Genomic DNA, 23,226 nt, shown 5'->3' on the forward strand with positions numbered 1-23,226 from the left:
TGATGACACATAAAAGTACAATGTTTATGGTGCGATTCACAAATAACTTTAATTCTGATTACTTTTTATTCACGTAATGAAGTTTACTGTAGGATCAAAACTTGAAAGGTTGAAGTAACCTGAATATCTCCTATACTTTGACTTTAGGACTTTTTCGTCCGATTTGAGATGTAGGATATCCTTCTGAAGTATTGACGTTTGTTCAAGGGACAACATGTATGGTATTGTATCATTCACTTATTACATTTGTAAAGATAAATCAAATAATATTAAAGGTTGGGATAAAAAAAATGAAATTAAGAAATTAAAGCATTTTTTTTATTTTTACAAAATAAATATAAAAAAATTTATATCTAAAATACAAAAAAAAAGATGGTTTAAAAAATGGCAACTTCGCTTTTCACGAGGCGAAATTCATAAGACTTTGGGTTTCAATTTTGACGATACCGGTTGCACTCGATCCTAGTTTATCCGAACCTTTGTGGGTTGGCCTGACCTCCGCCGACGGGGAAGCCCCTTTCGTCGAAATCCTGCTGGGGCTGGGAAGCGAGAAATTCGAGGGCCCTCTGGATGGCTTCGGGGACTGGAGGAGGTGTCGGGAGATGGGCTCCTTGGGGGACGAAGCCGTTCTCGTCGGCGGTGTAAGTCATCTGGACGACCTGGCCGTCTGGAGCGGTGTAAGAGTAGGATCCCTGGACGCTCTGGACTTCGCTCGCCTCGCCCTGGCCGAAGTTCTTGACGAAACCCTGTTCTTCCGCCTGGATTCCGTTGCCAGATTCGTATCTGCAAAAAGAGGAGTTGACAAGAAAGAAAAGTTACATCCTAACAAGGAAAGCTTTAGAAAAGGAAAGCTGTTTGACCATGACCCGTATGACAGAACGTCAGGTGAAGATGACACACCGTCTTTTGCATTACAACAGATGCAATAAAATGGAATGTGAGACCTGTTACATAACCCATTTTTTAAAGCTTACAACGTTTTTAGATTTTTCTGCTGATAAATAGTGTATATTTGTCTCAACTACATGAACATAAAATAGTGACTATGCAAGATAAAGTCTATAATAAGCTGTTTGATAAGTTGAATTTTCTGCATGATCAAACTCTATGAACAATTAATTCTTAAAAGAAGAAGTATTTTGGATAAGCCTAAAGAACGACAAAAGTCCATACGAACTATATGACACGTAATCCAAGTAAATTAATTACTGTGTTATTGCAATGTTTTTCGACTTGTTTGCTGATTCCCACGGCTAAAACATTAACGAAACCCCCTAGTGTGAAACGAGCGTGAAATTCTATTTTTCACGGTTCCCAATTATGAAAAAAAGAAGTAGGGATAATTTTGAACGCCCACGTTTCCTTTTGCCGAGATATATTGGGGCTTAAAAACGTGAAGAAGAACCTAAAACATGTTGCACAATAAGTCCGTCGGCGATTACAAACACTTTCACCTTTTGACACCGAACCTTGGCGCTCTTTTAGCGTAAAAATGGATTTTACATAACTTTTCACTTGGTCCTGGCAATGTTTTTTTTTCGGGTTTTCTTTTGGAAATGGAGGCTTTACCTAAAGTTGAAAGATCCATCGAGGTTGGGGCCGTCTTGGCTTTGCGCGACGATGGGAACGGGAGTGGTGTTGCTCGAGTACTGCTGTTGCTGGTTGAATTGGGGAGCGGCCAATGCCGAACCGATGAGGAAGAGAAGAGCTGCCTGAAATCAGCAATAAAGAAAAAATCGTTATCATCATAAAAATATTCATTTACGTACAATATATTTACAGGTTAAAAAGAAAAGTTTCGACAGATTAAAATAGCGAAAAAAATACAAATCCATCACCACTCAGATCGTGTAGATCAATCTTTAAATTTAAAAAATAAAATTTATTAATTTTCTCAGAAGTTTTCTAGAATAAAAACATAAAAAAGACGGCTTTAGCATTACAAAGTCAGCACAGCTTGTAATTAAGGGGCGTCTGTAGTCGTAACGGCTTAACGTTGACACGGCGCTCATCACTGTAAGGTAAAGGTCCCGGGTTCGAATCCAGCGGCCCTGCTATTCTTATACCCACATACTTACAAAAATTTTTTTTTTCAAAAACACCGGCACCTGGAGGGTGTATATAACCTCTGCTGTTGAGAACCCTCTTAAAAATACCTACTACACACACAGCTTGTAATTTTTGTTGGAGTTTGGTTTTTGAATCTTTAAATGTTTAAAACGTTGAATTATCCAAGCCAAAATAGAATAGTATTTCCTTTTTATACACCGCAATACTTTTAAACATTCTTGGAGTCTAAAGTCCTGGAGCTTATATGAATATTTTTGGAATTATCATCTAGGCCTTGAAAGTACATGTTCATAATAAAACATAATGAATAAAGATTAAGTTTCTTTCACTTTTCTCTTTATTCTTCTATTCTTTTTGAGTTGTACATCTAATTAGCTTTTGGTTATTTCATTTTTAACCTTGTCAGGTTTGTGCTAACAGGCGCGAATGATGCAAGTCGGCGACGAGTTGACAATCCATAATTACCCACTAGCCATAATTTTCCATTCCTATCCTGTCGTTGAGCATTGACCATCACCCTAAAAACAAAAATGCAACACGGGAGTTAAGAAATAAAAAGAAATCCGAAAACGAACATTCCCATGATGGCGGGTTTGGGAACTGATGACGTGCTATAAAGGTCTCATGTCAAGCCCAAAAATGAAAAACCCGTGAGCTTCTACGTATGTAATTTTTTGAATTTCTTAATACTTTTTTCGGTCAACACGCGACCTGGGACTTGAAAAGTCTCGGGATCCGTTTGAACTTTGATCCGAAGGTGTTCAAATGCCATAACCAAGGTGAAGTAAGAAGGCCACGACGATCAATTGTCTTAGCTCGTCCCTTAAACACCTTTCTATTTAAGTAAAATAAGCATGTGTCCAATGTACAACTTACTTCTCTACGCGTTAAATACCAGAAAGCACACTTTTTATTTCTTATATAAAAAAAAATAAAAAAAATTCCACCCAAGATTTGAAGTCTAGCAAAACGCAATAAGATTATAAGTGTAGCTTTTTTTTTTTAAATACATAAAACTGATGAAGCTTGCAAAATTGCAAAATAAACATTTATAAAATCTATATAAAAATTCAAATGTTACTTAATAAATATAAAATGGTAAAGAATGATAATATCGAAATGTTGTAAAACCGTGTGTAGCAGCATATAAAAAAGAGTTTTTTTTCTCGACACAGATTACATCTATTTATTAATGCTGTATTATGAATATATGTTAGACTGATAACGGTTGGATTTATTTATTAAAAACCACTGATATTATATTTCTCAAATATACGTTATAAAAAAAATAAATAAACATCTCAAGAATAAAATATTTAACATTTTCATCAATTGTCAGTTTAAATTAAAATTGTTTTTGGTCTTTTTAAACTTGAATTTATGTGTAATGATGAATTACATTTTTTAAGTGGAATGAATATAATTGGCATAAAAAGTAGATTTTAACATTATTCACCTTGTTTAAAAAAATTTCATCCTAGACCATTTCCTTATTTTTAAGGCCGTTCATTTTCGCTTTTCGTCCTTGGTTAAGCACGATCCTGTCTGTTGTTGGCCCATCCGAGGAAGACAAATGGCAAATAGCGAGATCAGGACGACCCACAGTCGATATCATCTTGGCAGGCTTGCCACGATTTGAATCTTTATATATCAAAATAGCGCGTTCGGTTGAATCCGAATAATTTTTTTAAGAATTGATCGAAACAATTTGTTAAATAAATGTACGCCGTGTTGCAAAAATAAAAAACACGGACAATCTAGGGAAAAGGCAATTGTTAAATGGTAATTATACGCTGACCCACGGAGAACGAAATGTGAAAATTCGATTTTTTAAAAATAGAATAAACAATATTACAAAATGCTCGGAAATATACGACTAAACTGTGTTATTTTAAGTTTATTAAGCCTACTTGATTTGTAAAATAATATTAATAATATTGGATCGTTTTTAGGTGGCTTAGGTGGTTAGAAAATTTCAGAAGGTGGCTCAATTGGCCTAAATACTACTAAAATTATTTACAAAAAAAGCAGAATGTTGGCTACACAGTATAAAAAGAAAAAAAAAGAAAATAATAATAAATAATAAAAAAAATGTTTAACTTAAAAAAAAATTAAATTTTAAATCTTTGGATAATTGTCATAGCCGCGTTTAATGTTTTGATAAAGTGAAAATATAATTTAAAAAAACGCGTTGAAATAGACTGAAATTTAAAATTTACTGATGAGTTGTGTAAAATTTCTACTGACAGTTGTAAACTTGCAACAAAACTGAGAATTTGAACCGATGCTATTAAATAAAAAATAATAAACGAAATAAAGAGAAGAATACTGATTTTGTTCTATCCAAGTTATAAAAATGTATAAACATAATTGTTTTGTTTAATCCATTGCAGAAAAAAAGAGGGAGACTTGATATATTGAAACTAAAAGAAATTTTGAATTAACCGACGATTTCTGCGCAATTTAATAATTTTAAATGACTACCCAAAACACTGTAAATTTGACGCTATTATTATTTTGCAATAAAGTCGAGGGTAAAGATTTTGTTTCATCCAAGTTATACAAAACGATATATTAATTTTTTAAACCAACGCTTGAAAAGAGATATTATTAGAGGATTTTTTATGACCATCATTACATTAAACATTAAAAATTTTTACGAGCAGAAAAATAGTTCTTGTTTTATCTGAAATAACGTATAAAAAGAGACATTATTGAACAATTTATGAAGACAAAAAGTTGTTTTCTTTAGTTCATCGTATAAAAAAAGAGATTTATTTTGACAAAATTAGTTTTTGCTGTGCTTACAGTATAAAACAAACATATTTAAAAAAATGTATGTAGGCAAAAAAAATTTTTTAGACCATCTTATAAAAAAAGATAAAAGAAAGATATCTCAGAATAATTATTATAAATATTAACAATTTTTGTAGTTTAATACATCGAAAAAAGAGACATTCATAAGGAATTATTATTATAACAAAAATAGTTTTTAGTTCAGTCCGTCATATAAAAAAAGAGATAGGATTGAAGACTTATTATAAAGACAAAAATGGTTTTTGTTTCGTTTTACATATCGTATAAAAAAATCCATATTATTTAAATAATTGTTATACTGACACAAAGTTTATTTTTCCCTCGCATAAAAATGATATAAAAATAGATATAATCGAAAGATTATTATCAACATAAAATTTTTGTTTCTTGAATAGATGGTAATAAAAAAACGACATCCATAACAAATTATTATGAAGAAAAAAGTAGCTGTATAGTTCATCGTATAAGAATAAATATACATATTAAAGAATTATTACTAAGACGATTTTTTTTGCTTTAACTATCCTATAAATAAAAGAGATATAACAAAAAGAATTATTATAAACGTTAATAAGTTGTTTTGTTAAATTGATGGTATAACAAAGACATATATAGAGAAAAAGAAGTGATGATATCTATGATTCAAAATTCATTTTACTTTATGAATGCCAACAATTTTTTCTTGCGTGTAAAAACAGTAATTCACGAATTTTGAACGCAAAAAAAAAAATTAATTTCTGTTTGAAGAAGTCATAAAACTTGTAAATTTTAAGAAAATTTAGTAATTTGGAATGCATAGAATACGTTTTCATGGCGTAAAAACAGCATGGCGAAAGAAAATATTTTTTTTACATTGTAAATTTTAAGTCAAAAGCTTTCTCCATTTTTCCAGGAAGATATACGCGATATGAGGAGTAAGTAAGTTACCGACTTAACGAAGTAACCAAAGCCAAATATTCCTTAAGGAAAGGTTGGTCTCACACCAGCACAGATACTTACACAGTATTTCATGTTGGTATTGACTGTCGTCGTCGAACTATGATTGCAAGACGTCCGAGTTCTCCTTAAGTAGTTGATCGCTATCCTCCCCCACTATCAGTAGTGGATGGCATCCCCCTCTGAAAGTGTGCGACCTTTAACCGTTATACAATCCCACCCGCGCGCTATGCTTCTCCATCATCCGCCTCCAAAGCCGGCAATTACAATGGGGCATACTCGTAGAGCGTTTCGACAGAAATTGTTTTTCCACAGGTATCGCCCTTTTCCGTCTAAATACGAAATCGAATGTGCAACGGCATTATTCCAGTCTCAGGGCCTTGACATGTCGATCGGGCAGCCTAAATTCCACATTAGACCTTCTGTACATAGTGAAAAAATACACTTTGCGCTTCTAAAAACCACATTATAATATATGACGTATTTTAATTTAATATTACTGAAAATTATTAAAAATACTCGAATTTCTAGGAAAAACCTACAATATTTTATTTATATTTTTTAACGTTTTTTATTTTATTTATTTCTATCTGTACTAAGTTATACATTGAGCAAATAGTATAGTTATATCTACATACATTCTGATAGATTTTCCAGAAGGCACAGTGGAGAGAAACCAGCCTTTAATAATTTATAATTTTAAGAATGGATTTGTTTGGAGTAGATAGGCCTGCAAAGCAAAAATATAAATTTTGGGTAGCTGCCTGCTCACCCTCTTCAACTGTTAAATGTAAACATTTTAAAATATTAAAATATTAAATTATAATTTATGGTTCCAGAAGATTTTGGTTTTTAAGTCAGATGATGTGTCGTGTTAAGTAATCCTTTATTTTTTATAACTTTGTTTTTTGTTTTTCGATTATAATTTGTTTTACTTATTGCATATTTGCATTTCATTTGTGTCCTTTTTAAAATATTGTTGTGGGTTTTTTCCAAATTTTTATATACATGCTCAAGCCACATTAGTTTATTTTTATTGTTTTAAACTTAACTTAAAAAACTGATGAATTTCTTTACAAAAACTAGAAACACCCACACCTTTAAAAGTTGTATACTTTTTTTATTTTATTATTTTCTCTTTGGATCTGCAAGGTAGCGAACCTACAGTTAGGTCTTTGACGATAATATTTGGTCTAGCTATCCTCGCTTTTTTGGTCTGTTAGATATATGTCTTCTAGCTGTCAGTTTTCAAGACAGTCCTCATTTTCTGGACACTCTGTGCTGATTTAACAGCTCCATTGAAGATGGTGAGGAGCCCGACTGACAGGGCAAAACAGCAAGGACAGGAAGAACAAAATGATCGGGAATGACCGCACATGACATTGTGTTACATACCGCTAGAAAATGGACCAAAACCAAGGATGGGCAGACAAAACCAAAGGAACGGACAGAACTAAACACCAAGGATGGTCACATAAACCAGAAAGAATGGACATATCAAAACACCGTGGGTAGAACCAAAAGAAAAAAGAATTGGAAGACCAAAACAGCAAGCACAGCCATATCAAAAGTGGCAAACTAAATTCTTCGGAAACAACGAATAGTAAGTACATAAATAATGACAATTTAAAAAGATTCTTACTGCCTATTGTTGATCGTACCTGATTAGCTTACACTCACATTTAACATTCCGCTTTTGTTTCTTCATCTTATTCGCTCGTTGCATTTTTTTGATGCTTTTGTAGATTTTTTTTTGAAATTTTCTTTAAATTTGCTATTTGTGTACGTTCTTGAGATTCGAAGTTTTTGAAAAATACAAGTACATAATTGATACATTTAAAGATCCCATAGGTGTTGCTATGTAGAAAATGTTGCTGCAAAATTTCGCTTTATATTGTAAAGGCTAAGGGTTTGTTTAAACAGTTCATTTTGAATTAAATTAAACTTTAGAGTCTGCCTATTTATGGAGCGCGCTACCAGTTGATAGTTTTTCCACTCTATTTAACTATTTTTTATCTTGTCTTCTTAATTTTCCATAAAGTTATATTACTAAGATTATTTACTATTAGTATTACTAAGATTTAGCATTAATTAAGGAAAATAAAATTTGTAGTCTAATATTATTGGTGTTTTTTAAAATTTATCTGTCCACACTTTACATGCTATTTTCAGCAGAGAAAACACCATTTACATAATATAGCTTTTGTAACTAACATTTTTAGAATTTTCTAATAATTGCGTGTGTGTTACATTTGTTAATTAGGTCTAGGATAAAAATGTCAATCTTACTTTACATAAAATTCATACCGGGTAAAAATCTCTTCTTTTTTATTGTTACAATTTACATGTTATTCTACGTGCAAATAACAATATCTTTCGGAGGATCTGACTGGTAGAAGAAGATTCATCCTAACCCGATTAAGGATAGGCCATAACAGAATAGAAAAACCTAATTTTATGCCTAAGCACGCATACGGACAATATGCGGGCTTAGACCTAAAAGTAGGTTTCCCTGTCCATGCATGGCCTATCCTTAATCGGGTTAGGCATACCGAGAAATCCACTCCTATATAGAGTAGGAATGCCACCCGATTTGATAACCGGGCTTGGCACGGAAGCGAATATTTGGGTTTTTTGGAGAAAACAGATACAGAATGTATTTATTAGCGAGAATGTGTAGTGTGAGGGGAGATTATCGAGTACCCCATCGATGTGATTTGTGGACAGTAAAGGAAGTATTTTATATCAAGTACTACACCACCGTAACTGATCAAATTGTATGTAATATTGAAGAGTGAGTGAGAGTGTGAATGGGAGACTGCGCTGGTGGCTGAAATGACCTAGTTTTTGATAGCTACTTCGGTGGTGATTCGCGAGGCTTGCCGGTAATTTATTATAAATTACAAAAGCTGGAATGGCGAGAAGTGATAAACTTAACTCTATACACTTAGGTACGCATGTGTAGATTTAAGCTTATATTAATCAGTAATCAATAAAATTATATTGTCTTATTATAAAATTATACATCGATTAGTTCAAGGATGATGAATTTCCGCATCTGATGAAAAATTCGTCATATAATGTTTTAATCTGAAAGCTGAACATATTACTATAGTACACTGTATGCGTTTGTAAATATGCCACAGTCAACGCGCCACGGATATTTTTGAATCGAATAAAGGACGTGATAATCACCATGACAACATTAGAATTGTTTTATTACCACCGAGAAAATATTGTGTCACAATGGGATATTTGACGAAGAAACGTGTTAAGCATCTAAAACCGAAACAGAGAAGAACATGACTCGTAAACTATAAGAAAAAAGTTTAATTAACCAAAATTGAAGAGGAAGAATAAATGGTATGAGTATGAGTAAACCAAAAAAAAAAAAATTATAATACCCATAATGGAGAAAAAAGAAACTGAAGTACATCTGACAAACAGGCTGACACTTAAACAAGCGTTGTTAAATATTGTACACAAACTGTTTAAATTAAATTAAATTATTTTGTTGTAGTTGGAATTGCTTCCTCTTTTTTTGGCCTTCTCGTTGATGTTATTATAAACGAATTGATCATATGATCATGAATCAATTTAACAATTAATGGTAGAAAATTAATTTGATGATTTTGTTTACAATGAGAGGCTACGGCCGTTATTATAATAATAATAACCGATTTTCATGAAACTTTTTTTAGTAAAACTAGGTCGATAAATATTAGACATTCGTTGGAGGTCATATAAAGCAAAAAAAAACATTTTGGGCTGTGCCGAAGATTCGGTGGTTTATTCCACAACATTTGGGCCTGTTTATTTGATAATTTATGAGTTATGATGGTCGAATAAACCTCCGAATGCTCGGCAAAATCCAAAAATGTGTAGAGATTAGTGACCGTAGTGGGCACTCTCAACACGACACGCAAGGATGGCACAATTACACAGAAGACAAACACTTTGAGCCCTGAAGATGATCTCAATAAAAGATCGAAACGTTGGCACGGTAAAGAAAATGTTTTTCTGAAACCTACATCACATCCGACCGCATCTCACGATATCTGAATAACAATCCAAAAAGTTACTTTTTGGTTCATATGACCTCTAAAGAAGATTTTATCACCCAAACTTAATTTGCTGCAGGTCGATAAATATCCAAAACAAAAATGTTACACTTACTACACATTCACGATAATAAAGACATCCATTCTCAACAAACGCTAGGACAGATAGACACAGAACTATCATTATTATAATGAAACAACCCTGCTTTTACCAGTGATCGGAACGAGGACTCGCTGCTGTTTTCAACCATAATTCTCATGTCGGGTGGCTTTCTTACGCGCTCTCTATATGGAGCCAAGGAATTGCACCCTTCAATTAGGTCACTCGAGGAGCTTTTCTCTGCATCAAACCTGTGCTTTAACCCAAAAGTATGTCCCATACCTTGCATGGCATATCATTAGTCGAGTGAGGACCCTTCTTCTAAAAGACAGAACCTCCGAGGCCATCCATCAACAGTTTTCTTGATACGCGATCCATCAGACTTTGCCAAGAATATATCGGTTTTATTTTATTATATGTAAGAAGATAAGGATGAAATCAACAAAAGCTTTTTTGCTTCATCTCCGGGTGTAATTTATTTACAATGACAATGTTCACTTGGCCAAAAATGTATTTTTTTTTATTTTCAAAAATTTGAATTCAAGGCTTTTTTGGCTTGTGGCAAGAGTAATATCAACGATGTTTCTTGATACAACAAGTGACATGGTCATAAATTATAATGACTTATGTATTTCAATAGGTAGCTTATGTATGATAATTTTGAACCGAGCGAGAAGAACGACCCCGAAAAACAAATTGACATCAATATCTTCAAAAATTCCCGATTAATCTTCACTCCTTAATTTTGTTCAAAAGCGTACACCCCACTCCAAAATGGGTTGATGTATGAAATTGAATCGTACGACTGGAAACTGGGTTGGACTGTTTTACTCGAAAATGAAGATCTGGACACACAGAAAGGCGAGTCGTGTGAAGTCCCCTGTAAAAAATTCTAATTACGTCTGGCCGAAAGCAAATTGATCGATTTCTCATCCTGATGGCAAGCAGAGTCCAATAAGGTTCGTGGTCGAGTTCTTTGGTCGTTGTTGATGCCAGCGTTTTGTTTCCGTTGTCGGTTATTATTTGTGCGTTGTTTGTTTTTAGTTTTTGTCGTATTGGCTTCCATGTCGTTTTCTTCCGAAAGTTAGCGTTTACTTACGCCCCTAGCGACAACAGACGGACCCAACGACATATAACCCCTATTCGGATAAAAAGACAGTTCCTCACTGAAGATGGCGCAGTGCCGAAACGCGTTTGAATAGTTCGACCAACCCGCAAGTGAAAACAGACCAAATAAGTGATCCAATTTGGTTCACCATACATAATGAGCCTGAAGAAGTTTCCAGAAATATCGGTAGCGGCCAAAATACAGGCCCATCACCCGAAGGCCTCACAGAAAGTCAAAATGAAACGTTTCGGCAAAAAGGCCTAAGAATAAATATTTCCAAATTTTACAGAATATTGTGTGTGAAAAACCGTTAAATTTGTTGACTGTTGTCACCTGATCGATCAATATCACAAATTAAATTTTTTATTTAAAAAAACTTTTTAATTATCATGTGGTATATGATGATGTTTTCACTTTCATTTAGTAGTTAAATGATAGGAATTTGATTTGACATTTTTTCGTATGTTACATATAAAATCTAATAGGTTTTTTGCTTAATTTTGTGTAAAAATAATAAAGCAGTTTGAAGACGTCTACAGATGCGTTGGTATAATATATAGATAAAACCAGCCCCCAGTTTATGTTTATATAAGAAATAATGATGTTGAAAATAAGAATTCTTTCATCTAGGGTTTTTCATAACGTCAAGATGTTCAAATCACCATGTTACTATGACGGAAGGTAATGAAATTCCTGAGGAATGATACTTTGACATGGCTTAGTTTCATTATTGTTCCGTCTCAATCCCATTCCTTGTGTACAATCCGATTGCGACATTGCGAAGTTAAGTGTGAAAGGTTGAAGGATTCCGTCATCCGAAGCTCTTTATGATCGTAACCACGTGTTAAAAGGCCAATCCGGCGTACGTCGAAACAACTAAAAAAACCCATTCATAATGAAAAAAAAATGGTTTTAATTAAATGCCGATTTACCAGAGACTCCTACGGGTTTTATAGGTTGGCCTAAGATTATTCCTACCTCGACGATCACCTCTCGCTAACATTCTCGGACGTTTCGCTGTACAGGCTGTCGAAATTACACAACTCAAATAATCGCGGATTTATGCAATGATGGCCATTTGAGATTGTATTAGATGAGAAAATGAATAACCGAGAGGAAAAGTCGTACGCCAGTGACACACCTGCGCTAGTTGAGCTAACCGTACTCTATGTACATACAATGGGGCTGTTGTACCGATTTTCGCGATACGTCGGCTTTTTTAGGGTCCGTGGGTCGAAAACGTGTACACTATCAGCTGGCTGGTGTGAAGAAAGAAGAAAAAATAACTTTACTTGGGACTGAGTGCTTTTATATGTAAGATATTCCGTTATAAAAAACAAAAATCATAAAATGCAATTTATTTAGCAGGCAATTATAATCTCTTAAAGCAACAGTAAACAGGGAAAATTTCTTGTATTTATTAAATTTAGAAGGTTGTAGATCAGTCTGTTGGTTCAATATAGGTTTCGAGATTATCCCATCTTTTAACTGCACAGCGAAGACATGCGGACCAATATGAATTACATCAGTCAGTATCACACGATATCAATTTGCTCATCTATAATTGTCTCAACAACAATTGAACTCGGAAGAAAATTTGCACGTTATATTTTAGCACCCAGAACTGTTTCTGTTCTGTAATAACGGTATTTGACGTAATTAAACATATCGGAGGGTTTTTCCTACATCTGAAAGCTCTGGATCGATGCCACGATATCTAATTAGAGGAATTATTTTATGGCATTACGTACTAGCATATTAGTCAGAGCAGTCTATTGTAGAAATATCATATTGGGGAAAGCGGAGCGAGAAAAAAAGTTCAAGGGTGACGATTTGAATTGAACCCAGCACCGCTACTAGCAGAGAGTCTAACACAGGGACCACTACTACAACTTTGAGGTTAAGTTATCAATGTCTGTCTAAATATATTTTATGCCAAGGTTCATTAAGCTCTGATTGTATTGATCAGTTCATTGTTATAATCTGACTTTATTTCTTGATCTACTTTAGAATTATTAGATTTCTGACGATGATCTAGTGATTTGGTCTTTTCCGATCAGTTTGGTCCGCCTATTCTCGCTTTTTTTAGTGTGTCAGACGAATTATAGCCATTTTCTTGTGCTGGGTAATGTGAGAATTGATGATGACGAAGAAAAGAATTTTTTTTCATAGGACAAAACAGCGAGACCAGGCAAACTAAAATGTTTAGAAACCACCGAACTATTTACAGGTATTTCAAATTAAATTCACCCTTATGCAAATTTTTCTCCATTTTGCAAGTTAATTCACCCAACAAAGGGACATTATTTGCTAAATTCATTCATTTGCACATGAACTTCGTTTTTTGCTAATTAAATTCACTCTTTGCAAATTAAATTGATCCTATACAAATTAAATTCTCGCTTTTGCAAATCAAATTAATTTTTTTGCAAATTGAATTCATTATTTTGCAAATAAAATTCATTCTTTTGCAAATCATATTCACTCTTTTGCAAGTAAATTTCACACTTTTGCTAAATAAATTCACTTTCTAGTCAATTAATTTCATCCTTTTACTTTGCAAATTAAATTCTCTTTTGTGCAAATCAATTTCACATTTTTACAAATTAAATTCACTTTTTTGCAAATTAAAATGTACCCCTTTTCAAATTAAATTGATCCTTCCGCAAATTAGGTTCACTCTTTGCAAATAAAATTCAACCTTTTGAAAGTTAAATTCACTCTTTTTTTGCAAATCAAATTCATTCTTTTGCAAGTAAATTTCACACTTTTGCTAAATAAATTCACTTTCTAGTCAATCGAATTCATCCTTTTACACATTAAATTCTCCTTTGTGCAAATCAATTTCACATTTTTACAAATTAAATTCACCCTTTTGCTAGTAATATTCACTCTTTTTCAAATTAAATTCACTGTTTTTTGCAAATCAAATTTACTCTTTTGAAAATTAAATTCAATATTTTGCAAATCTAATTCATTCTTTTGCAAATCATATTCACACTTTTACAAGTAAATTTCACACTTATACTGAATAAATTCTCTTTCTAGTTAATCAATTTCATCCTTTTACCGATTAAATTCTCTTATGTGCAATTTCACATTTTTACCAATTAAATTCACCCTTTTGCAAATTAAAATGTACCACTTTTCAAGTTAAATTGATCCTTTCGCAATTTTAGTTCACTCTTTTGCAATTTAAATTTACTCTTTTCTTTCAAATCAAATTTATTCTTTGGAAATTAAATTCACTCGTTTGCAAATTAATTAATCTTTTTAGAAATTAAATTTATTCTTTTGCGATTAAAATTCACCGTTTTGTAAATGAAATTCACTGTTTTGCCAGTCAGTTTCATCGTTGTACACATTAAATTCAGCCTTTCGTAAAAGGGTGAATTTCATATCGAAAGATTGAATTTAATTTACAAAAGAGTAAATTTGTTTTGCAAAATTTAATCTGTAAAAAGATGAATGTGATTGACTAGAAAGTGAATTTATATAGCAAAAGGGTGAATATGATTTGCAAAAGAGTGAATTTGATTTTGCAAAAGAATGAATTTGATTTGCAAAAGAGTGTACTTAATTTTCAAAAGAGTAAATTTGTTTTGCAAAATGCTGAAGTGAATTGTAAAAGGTAAACTGAAATTTAAAAATTAAATCCAGGTAAAAACTATGATTCGTGAAATTTCTCCATATTGTTGCGGTGATGTGACCTGGAATTTGGCCGTTACCAATCATTTTGGTCTGTTAGACGCAGTTCGGCATATACTTTAATTTATTTTGATATGTTGTTTTATCAGTTTTATGTTGTCACATAAATTGTACGAGTATCAGGGAGGAAACAAGGAAAATAAACATCAAAAATAGTAGTCAAGCTTTCGGCCTGTTTATAGCCTTCATCAGAGCTACAATCTACAAATTAAATTAGAACAAACAGCATTAAAATAATTTTTTCAAGTACATATAGAACTCAAAGATGAACCATTCATTCATCGTTTTACATCGAACGGTTGTTAAAATAATTTTTAATGCTATTTTTTTAAATTTAATTTATAGCTTGAAGCCCTGATGAAGGCTTTACATGGGCCGAAACCTTGACTACAATTTTTCAGTTGTTCTTTAATGACTTTCTCTCCGATACTCGTACAACATATGTATTCTTTTAAGGGTTAAATATAAAGTTTTTGTATTTAAAGTGGTGACCTACATTTTCATTTGTAAGTTTAATAAAAATGGCAAAAAATCATTTGAAATTCGGCTCCGAAAAACGTTAGGTCTTGCACACATTACACGTTAAAATTGGGCATTCATAACAGCTGAACAGGGAGAGCGGGCAGCACTTCTAAATCGATATTGTTTTAAAAAATAAAGACTACTTTTTTTATAAAAAGTGTGTTTTTGGTTGTCTCCGTCTGTGAAATATTGGGGTCAAGATGGGTCAATCTAAAATCTGTGGTATCTGTGGATCAAGATAAAAAATAAATTTTAATAACAGCTAATTAATCTTTTTATGTAAGGTATTGGTTGAAATGCAAGTGTCATGAGCGGGATTCGAACCCACGACCTCTGGCTAGATACTACTTGAACTATCGTGACATCAAGTGCGTATTTAGCCGAAGGTCGTGGGTTCGAATCCCGCTCGTGACACTAAATTTTTCATTTCAACCAAAACCTTACAAAAAGATTAATTAATTAGAAGAAGTAATTTGGTCAATAGACCTCTAAATATAATGAATTTAATAACAGCCTGTAGACTAGAATAACACCAACATTATTATCACGATAAGATAATATAGTTTTTATTATGTGGTTTATTTAATTTTTGTTTTAATTTAGAAGATACTGAACTGAAGTTAAATGAAGAAATTAGAAATGTTAAACGGCTTGAAATTTATGAGATTTTTAAAATCCTGAGTGTTCTCTGTATTTGAAGGGTTCAGAGGATGCTGCAAGAGAGAAAAAGTAATTCTAACATTAACGGCAGTTTTGATTCGGAGACTGCATCACTGAAGACCTTTTACTTTCAAAAGTTTTAACCCGTTACTTGTTTTGTGTTACCTCGCGAGTCGTATTGCCATATTTGGCACCGATATTTCACCGCTTATACCATAAGACGGGAAAAATCCACCAGCAACTTGTCTTCAAAAATTAGGCAATGTTTTAAAATAAACCTTTTGTTGGAAAATCGTTTCATTTCAATATTCCCGTTGGACTGGGATTGTAATAACCCGAGTTCAGGTCGGGGGTTTCATTTCTTACAAAACAATTGATTGATTACCTTTCGCGAATACGTAAGCCGGACCTCATCCGTGCGCTTATCTCCATTGGATACTGTCTGAACGTCTGAAGACCTGGTGCATTTCTAAAAATTATTAAAATCGGAACAATTTTAATGTGAATATAATTCGACCGATGGGCGATTTTACGACTGATATTTTCTAATGTGGACCGCTTCCTGTTCTCCCGGTAACATTTAGGACCGGTCCTGACCTCATAATAAACGGTCAAAAATCGATCTTAGAAAAAAAGCTATTTTTGAATACACTTCTGTTTATGAATTGTCTTACGAAATGATTCTGTTTCGCCCTGGCCTCGGGGTCGTAATATTTGACGAACGCGATGTTTCGATTCGTATTTCATTAAAAGGTGGTCGCGTCCGTTTTTGGGATTATGAAGTCACATTCCTCAAGGCGTGCGGTATAAAATGTAAAAAACGTGTCGGAATCCTCGTCATTATTAATTCATAAAACTGAGATGGCGAATCAGATACGGGATTAAACAAATGTCTCCGTCCTGGCGATTTCATACGACATTAATTTAAAATTTTGAAAATTCTTGGATCATAGGTGAGACCTCGCGATAGGAAAAAGGCCGTTGAAGCACGGTATTGTAAAACAAAAAAAAATCATATTTAAATTCTAAATGAATCATTAATTAACATTATATCTATTCAATCTACAATCAGTAAGTTTTGTTAATTTCTTGTTTTATACGTACTTTCTCCTTCTATTCAACCTCTAATTTCTGATGAACAACATGGCTTCCTCAAAGGCAGATCCATTGTTACCAATTCTTATCTTTCAACAATATACCATTTCTGCCTTTAAATGAAAACCCCAAGTTGATGTTATACAGGGCGTTCGGCTCCTCGTGTTACAAAACTTTTCCAGTAGATTTTACATTCAAAATGGGATCAAAACGTCCTTATTAACAAGGGTCGGAATCTCGGCAGTTTCGGAGTTATTCCACTTATTCTGATTTTTTAAGATCTCACGACCTTGCTTCAAATAAACAATGATAACTCCAAACTAAAAGGTTTTGGACAAATCCGTTGATACCATTGAAAACTACGTTAAATTTTCACCAAATAGCGTTTTAGTAGCGAGAATTTTGCAAAATAATTTTTTTATCAAAGTTGAAAAATTTACTATGGTGAATCTAAACTACTATTTCCAAACCTAAAGACCAGCAAATTTCAGTAAACGTACTCCATTTAATATCCTTTTTAGTGATGCAATTGCTTTTTTAATTACTTTCTTCAAAGGTGACGAAATAGATGGAGGAAAGAAAAAAACCGTGGCTGACAGATTGGTAAGATTTTTTTCTTTCATCCATCAATTTCTTCACCTTTGAAAAAAGTAATTAAAAAAGCAATTGCACCACTAAAAAGGATATTAAATGGAGTACTTTTGCTGAAATTTGCTGGTCTTTAGGTTTGGAAATAGTAGTTTAGAATCACCATAGTAAGTTTTTCAACTTAAAAATATATTTTTTTTTTCAAAGTTCTGGCTAAACGCTTATTTTACGAACGTTTACGAGTTTAATATGATCACATCTTATTGGAAATTTAACGTAGTTTTCAATGGTAACAACGGATTTGTCCAAGTTCGTTTTGTTTTGGAGTTATCATTGTTTATTTGAAGCAAGGTCGTGAAATCTTAAAAAATCAGAAAAAGTGGAATAACTCCGAAACTGTTGAGATTCGGACTATAGTTAATTAGTACTTTTTGGTTCCATTTTGAACGTATAATCTACTGGTAAAGTTTGTAACACGAGTAGCAGAACCCCATATATATATATATATAATTAATGGGACAACCAAGAACTCTCAAACACAAAGAATATATAGGGAGCCGAAATGCTATATTGCATGGTACAAAGTAACAAATAAACATGTAATAAAATTAAAAGAAAAATATAAATATGTCAATATATTGTAGAATTTAAATCGTTGTGAAAAATAATGGATAATAAATCTTACTTCTAAAATTCAAAAATTTGTCTTCAGTAATACCATGCTTCTATGGTTTGAAAGCTTTATAAAAAAATCACCTTCAAAGAGTAATAATTAAGTTTATTTTTCGCTCTGAAATTGATGTTAATTCTGGCGTACCTCAGGGATCACACCTGAGTCCAGTCCTGTTTCTTCTCTTTACCAATAGCCTTCCTTCCATTCTTCGTTCTGTAAGATCATTACTATTTGTAGACGATCTAAAATTATTTCACCCCATTTTTAATATAGAAGATTGTCTTACTCTCCAACACACTAAACAACTTATATAAATGGTGTTATGAAAATAACCTGTTTTTGAACTTGAACAAATGCTCTATTATTACTTACTACTGTAAAGTTGCAAATGTTTCTTTTCAATATACGATTAAAGGAACTCAGTTCACAATACTATCCGGCATTAAAGATTTCGGAATCTGGCATGATATTAAATTAAAATTCAACCATCACATAGGAACCATTTGCAAAAGAGCATACAAACTTCCAGGATTCCCTTATACATCCTCCATGACTTCACAGAAACCACTTCTCTAATCTGACTTTACACTTCAATAGTCCGTCCAGTTCTAGAGTATACTGGTTCTTTTTGGTCTCCATATACCATATCAACAACCAAACGTAAGAAAATTTACAAGCGAAATTCCTGAAACTATCCTCCTTCCGCTATCAAATCATGTTCCTTCAATTTAGATGTTCTCTATGCATGAAGAAATATGTCCGATATAATATTTATCAACGGCCTTCTTCTTAATCTCTTCTTAATCTTCTTAATAATAATATTTACTACATTTTCACATCAATTTACTACCATAAATTTTCCCGTACCAAGTACACTTCTTCCACAGGATCATGGATATGGTCAATATGCTATCCAACAGTATAGATATTAATAATACATATGTAAGGTATTGGCTGAGAAAAAAAAAGTGTCACGAGCGGGATTCGAACCCACGACCTTCGGCTAAATACGCCGCTGCTCTACCGCTTGAGCTATTCAATCTCCTTCTTCTCCATATTTGCTCGTCACACTGAATTTTTATCTCAGCCAATACCCTACATAAAGATTAATTGATTGAAGGAAGTTATTTGGTCAATCGGATCACGAAATTTAATGGATTTCGTAAATAAAATGAAGTATATCTTCACTAAAGTTCTCTGTGGCCATTTCATTTGTCGCCGAGAATCGAATAGATTACACGACATTTGAAAACTGGCAGAAAGGACGGAAAATTCGGAAGGTGAGGCTGAGATGGGAAGTTTGTGACCGAGTGGATCGAAGTCACGATAGCTCAGGTGTTAGAGCAGCGGTGTATTTAGCTGAAGGTCGTGGGTTCGAATCCCGCTCGGGACACTGATGTTTTTATCTCAGCCAATACCTTACATAAAGATTAATTAATTTAAAGAAGTTATTTGGTCAATCGGATCACGAAATCTAATGGAATTAATAATACAATAAAACCAGTTTGAAGAGGAATTTGAGAGGAACTTGTACAAGAACTGTCAACAAGTACATCTGGTTGTGGATGTATATTACGGATGTATATATTAAATGGATAACATATGTATGTACATATNAGTAATCCTGTAAACGTAAACAGAATATTTTATATAGATTTTTTTTAATGAAAACTTAAAATCCTGCATTATTTTCCGGACAACCCAATATATATGTCGGATATGCAGGATGATTGTTGTGTGTGTTTATATATACATATTATTATTTTAGATTAGTGGTAACATCTCAAATATTATTTCTATATTCAAATATTGGTACCTACATTATACTGTATGTTATTATTTTTATTATGTAATTATTGTCAATGTTTTATATTTCAGTGATTTTCATGTTTTAAATTTTCTTCATCTTTCTTGTGATTATTGTGGTAAAATGGGCTGTTGCCGGTAAATAAATAAATATTAAAACAAAAAATTCGATAAAAGGAATATTTTAGCCTTGTATTTACAACAGGATGACACAAACCCAAGACCAAATCTGTATTTCTTTCTGACTTCACTTTTGTCCTTATTCGACCGTAAATGTTTTCCTCAATCCCATCGTCACGTTTTTCCGACAGTAAAACCTTTATAATTGGGTCGTGAAAATGGGATTGCATGGCCCGAGTCATGGATGCACCGGGTCTGAATCGTCTAAGCAGTGATATAACAAGGGCCAACTAGATAACGAGTCTTCCTGGTCGTCCTACTGGCCTATCTGAGGGGATTAGTAGCGCCGAAAAAAAAAGAAGAAAAGAACAACTGCCTTGGCCTGATGTAATATCAAAAAGAAACGAATTTCCTTGACAGTATCGTAAAAGGAAAGTTTTTTTCTCAGGGGAAAAAATCAACAAAATGACCCACCAGGATAAACAACTATCTCGAGGCAATTATATATTAGCACTAACATGTCATATTAGAACATTAAAATCACTTACTCTGATCTGAGCTTAAAATATACACCACACACTAGGCATTCAAATAGAGCGCCGTTCCATTCAATATTTTTACTTTATACGCTCAAACTAATAAATACATTCACCGATAAAAATTCACCTAAGCAAAAAGCATTAACTAGAACATTAAAAATTGGAACAATAGATGCTAGAAAACAGCTTCTGTGCCGAGGAGCAATTCACTCGCTCTCTCGCTATATAGATGCGTGGATTTTTACGCGCATTGTCAATTATGAGTTGGGTGAAAACAATCCATCTTCAACCATCCATGTTTGAATATTGAATATTTATCTGATTTATATTTTTATTTCATATACATCACAAATAATCTTAAATTTCAATACGCTTAAGTTCGGTTAAAGTTAGCATATTCAATACAGTTCTTGTTCCTTTTGTACTATACATTCAATCTAATAAATACATCTTATTCGCAGATCTTGAGACGCGGTCTGGTAGGTTTTAGAAAAACATTTTCTTTATCGTGCCAACGTTTCGCTGTTTATTGAGATCATCTTCAGAGCTTGGGATTTATAAACATTGTTTAAATTTTACAAATGCATGTAGGTTGTGGAAAAAATGAATTTATGCATGCTAGAAAATTTTAGATTAAAAAAATGAAATTATACAATTCTAGAAAATTTTGGATTAAAAAAATATAAATTTGTACAATGCTAGAAAATGTTATATTAACAAAATAAATTTATTTATATAATAAATGCTAGATAATTTTAGAATTTCAAGTTAGCATATAAATTCATTTTTTTAACGCAAAATTTTGTAGTATTGTATAAATTCATTTTTTCACATCCTATGTATTTGTAAAATTTAAACAAGGTTTACAAATCCCAGGTCCTGAAGATGATCTCAATAAAGATCGAAACGTGGCACGTTAAACAAAATGTTTTTCTAAAAGTTAATGGCACGGAGAGGGATTCGAACCCACGACCTTCGGCTAGATACGCCGCTGCTCTACCACTTGAGCTATCGTGACCTCGATCCACTCGGACATCAACTTCCTATCTCAACCCCACCGTATGAGTTTTCCCTCCTTTTGCCATTTTTCAAATGTGTAATCGGTTTGGATTCTCGACGACAATTGAAATGGCGACGGAGAGCTTTAGTGAAGTGTACTTCATTTTTAAATCATTAATTCACTACTTTCGTGGTCCGCTTGACCAATAATATATGACAATTAATTAAGGTTTTTAGTTGAGATGAAAAAAAGTTAATGGCACGAGAGGGATTCGAACCCACGACCCTCGGCTAGATACGCCGCTGCTCTACCACCTGAGCTATCGTGACCTCGATCCACTCGGACTTCAACTCCCCATCTCAACTCCACCTTATGAGTTTTCCCTCCTTTTGCCATTTTTCAATTGCCGTCGAGAATCCAAACCGATGGCAAAAGGAGGGAAAACTCAGGTGGTAGAGCAGTGGCGTATCTAGCCGAAAGTCGTGGGTTCGAATCCCTCTCGTGCCATTAACTTTTTTTTCATCTCAACTAAAAACCTTAATTAATTGTCATGTATTAATTGGTCAAGCGGACCACGAAAGTAGTGAATTAGTTTTTCTAAAACTTACGTCACACCAGATCTCACCTCACGATCTCCAAATAATCATTGGCTAACGGTCACTAAACACCACACACTAATAAATACATTTACTAACGCAAGTAATTAACACACAGACGTTTTGTACTTCTTTCCTAAAATTATGGGGTGGCGAGTACGAATGCCACCCGATATGAGAATTGAGCTTGAGCATTTGGGTCCCATGTTAGGGAGGAAACGGAAATTAATTACATATAGTACTGCTAGATATCTCGTTTTGTGTTGAGTTTTGGGTATATAGACAGTAAATGTATTTATTAGAGTGAATGTGTATTGTGAGTGGGCTGATGAATTAGATATAATATGTAATGGAGGAATTTCGAGTAGTCCACCACCTTACTTGAGAGATTGTTGTGGAAAATAAGAAAAAAGTATTGAAGAATGTGTTTGTGGTTAGAACTGCATGTGTTTGGTGTTGAAATGACAACTACGACAATTATGTCGATAGTCATTGAAGCAAAATTTCGGCGGTGTGTGTGTGTGTGTGTGTGTGTGTGTGTGTGTAACGTATGTACATATAATATGCGAGATATATATAAGAGTTAAAATTATGTGTATTTGGAACCCGTAATATTTACAACAAATTAAGAAAATCGCTAGAGAAAAAAGTAGAACTATTATGAGTAGGATTTATAAACAATTGTTTAATATTACTTCAATATTAAATATTAATATTGTTTAATATTTAACAATGTTTTTCTTTTGTATTTAATATATATTAAAACATATTTCGGGCAATTTGTAATAGTCCTAAAGTTATTAAGGTCGCCACAAGGGAATAAAGTA

The 23,226-nt window shown here is 33.1% G+C and overlaps 1 protein-coding gene across 1 annotated transcript; it reads right to left on the minus strand.

Annotated features, from left to right (window-relative positions):
• Positions 1-352: 352 nt before the first annotated feature.
• Positions 353-5,991, minus strand: LOC106661226 (endocuticle structural glycoprotein SgAbd-8-like). Its single transcript, XM_014384488.2, has 3 exons — positions 5,887-5,991; positions 1,570-1,712; positions 353-783 (listed from the first exon to the last, which is right to left on the minus strand). Exons 1-3 carry the CDS (start codon positions 5,896-5,898, stop codon positions 468-470), a joined length of 471 nt encoding a protein of 156 aa, XP_014239974.1. The 5' UTR covers positions 5,899-5,991; the 3' UTR covers positions 353-467.
• Positions 5,992-23,226: the final 17,235 nt, after the last annotated feature.

The sequence above is a fragment of the Cimex lectularius genome, unplaced genomic scaffold (genome assembly GCF_000648675.2).
Source record: "Cimex lectularius strain Harlan isolate CLEC.00 unplaced genomic scaffold, Clec_2.1 scaffold120, whole genome shotgun sequence".
In the NCBI taxonomy this organism is placed as follows: domain Eukaryota; kingdom Metazoa; phylum Arthropoda; class Insecta; order Hemiptera; family Cimicidae; genus Cimex; species Cimex lectularius.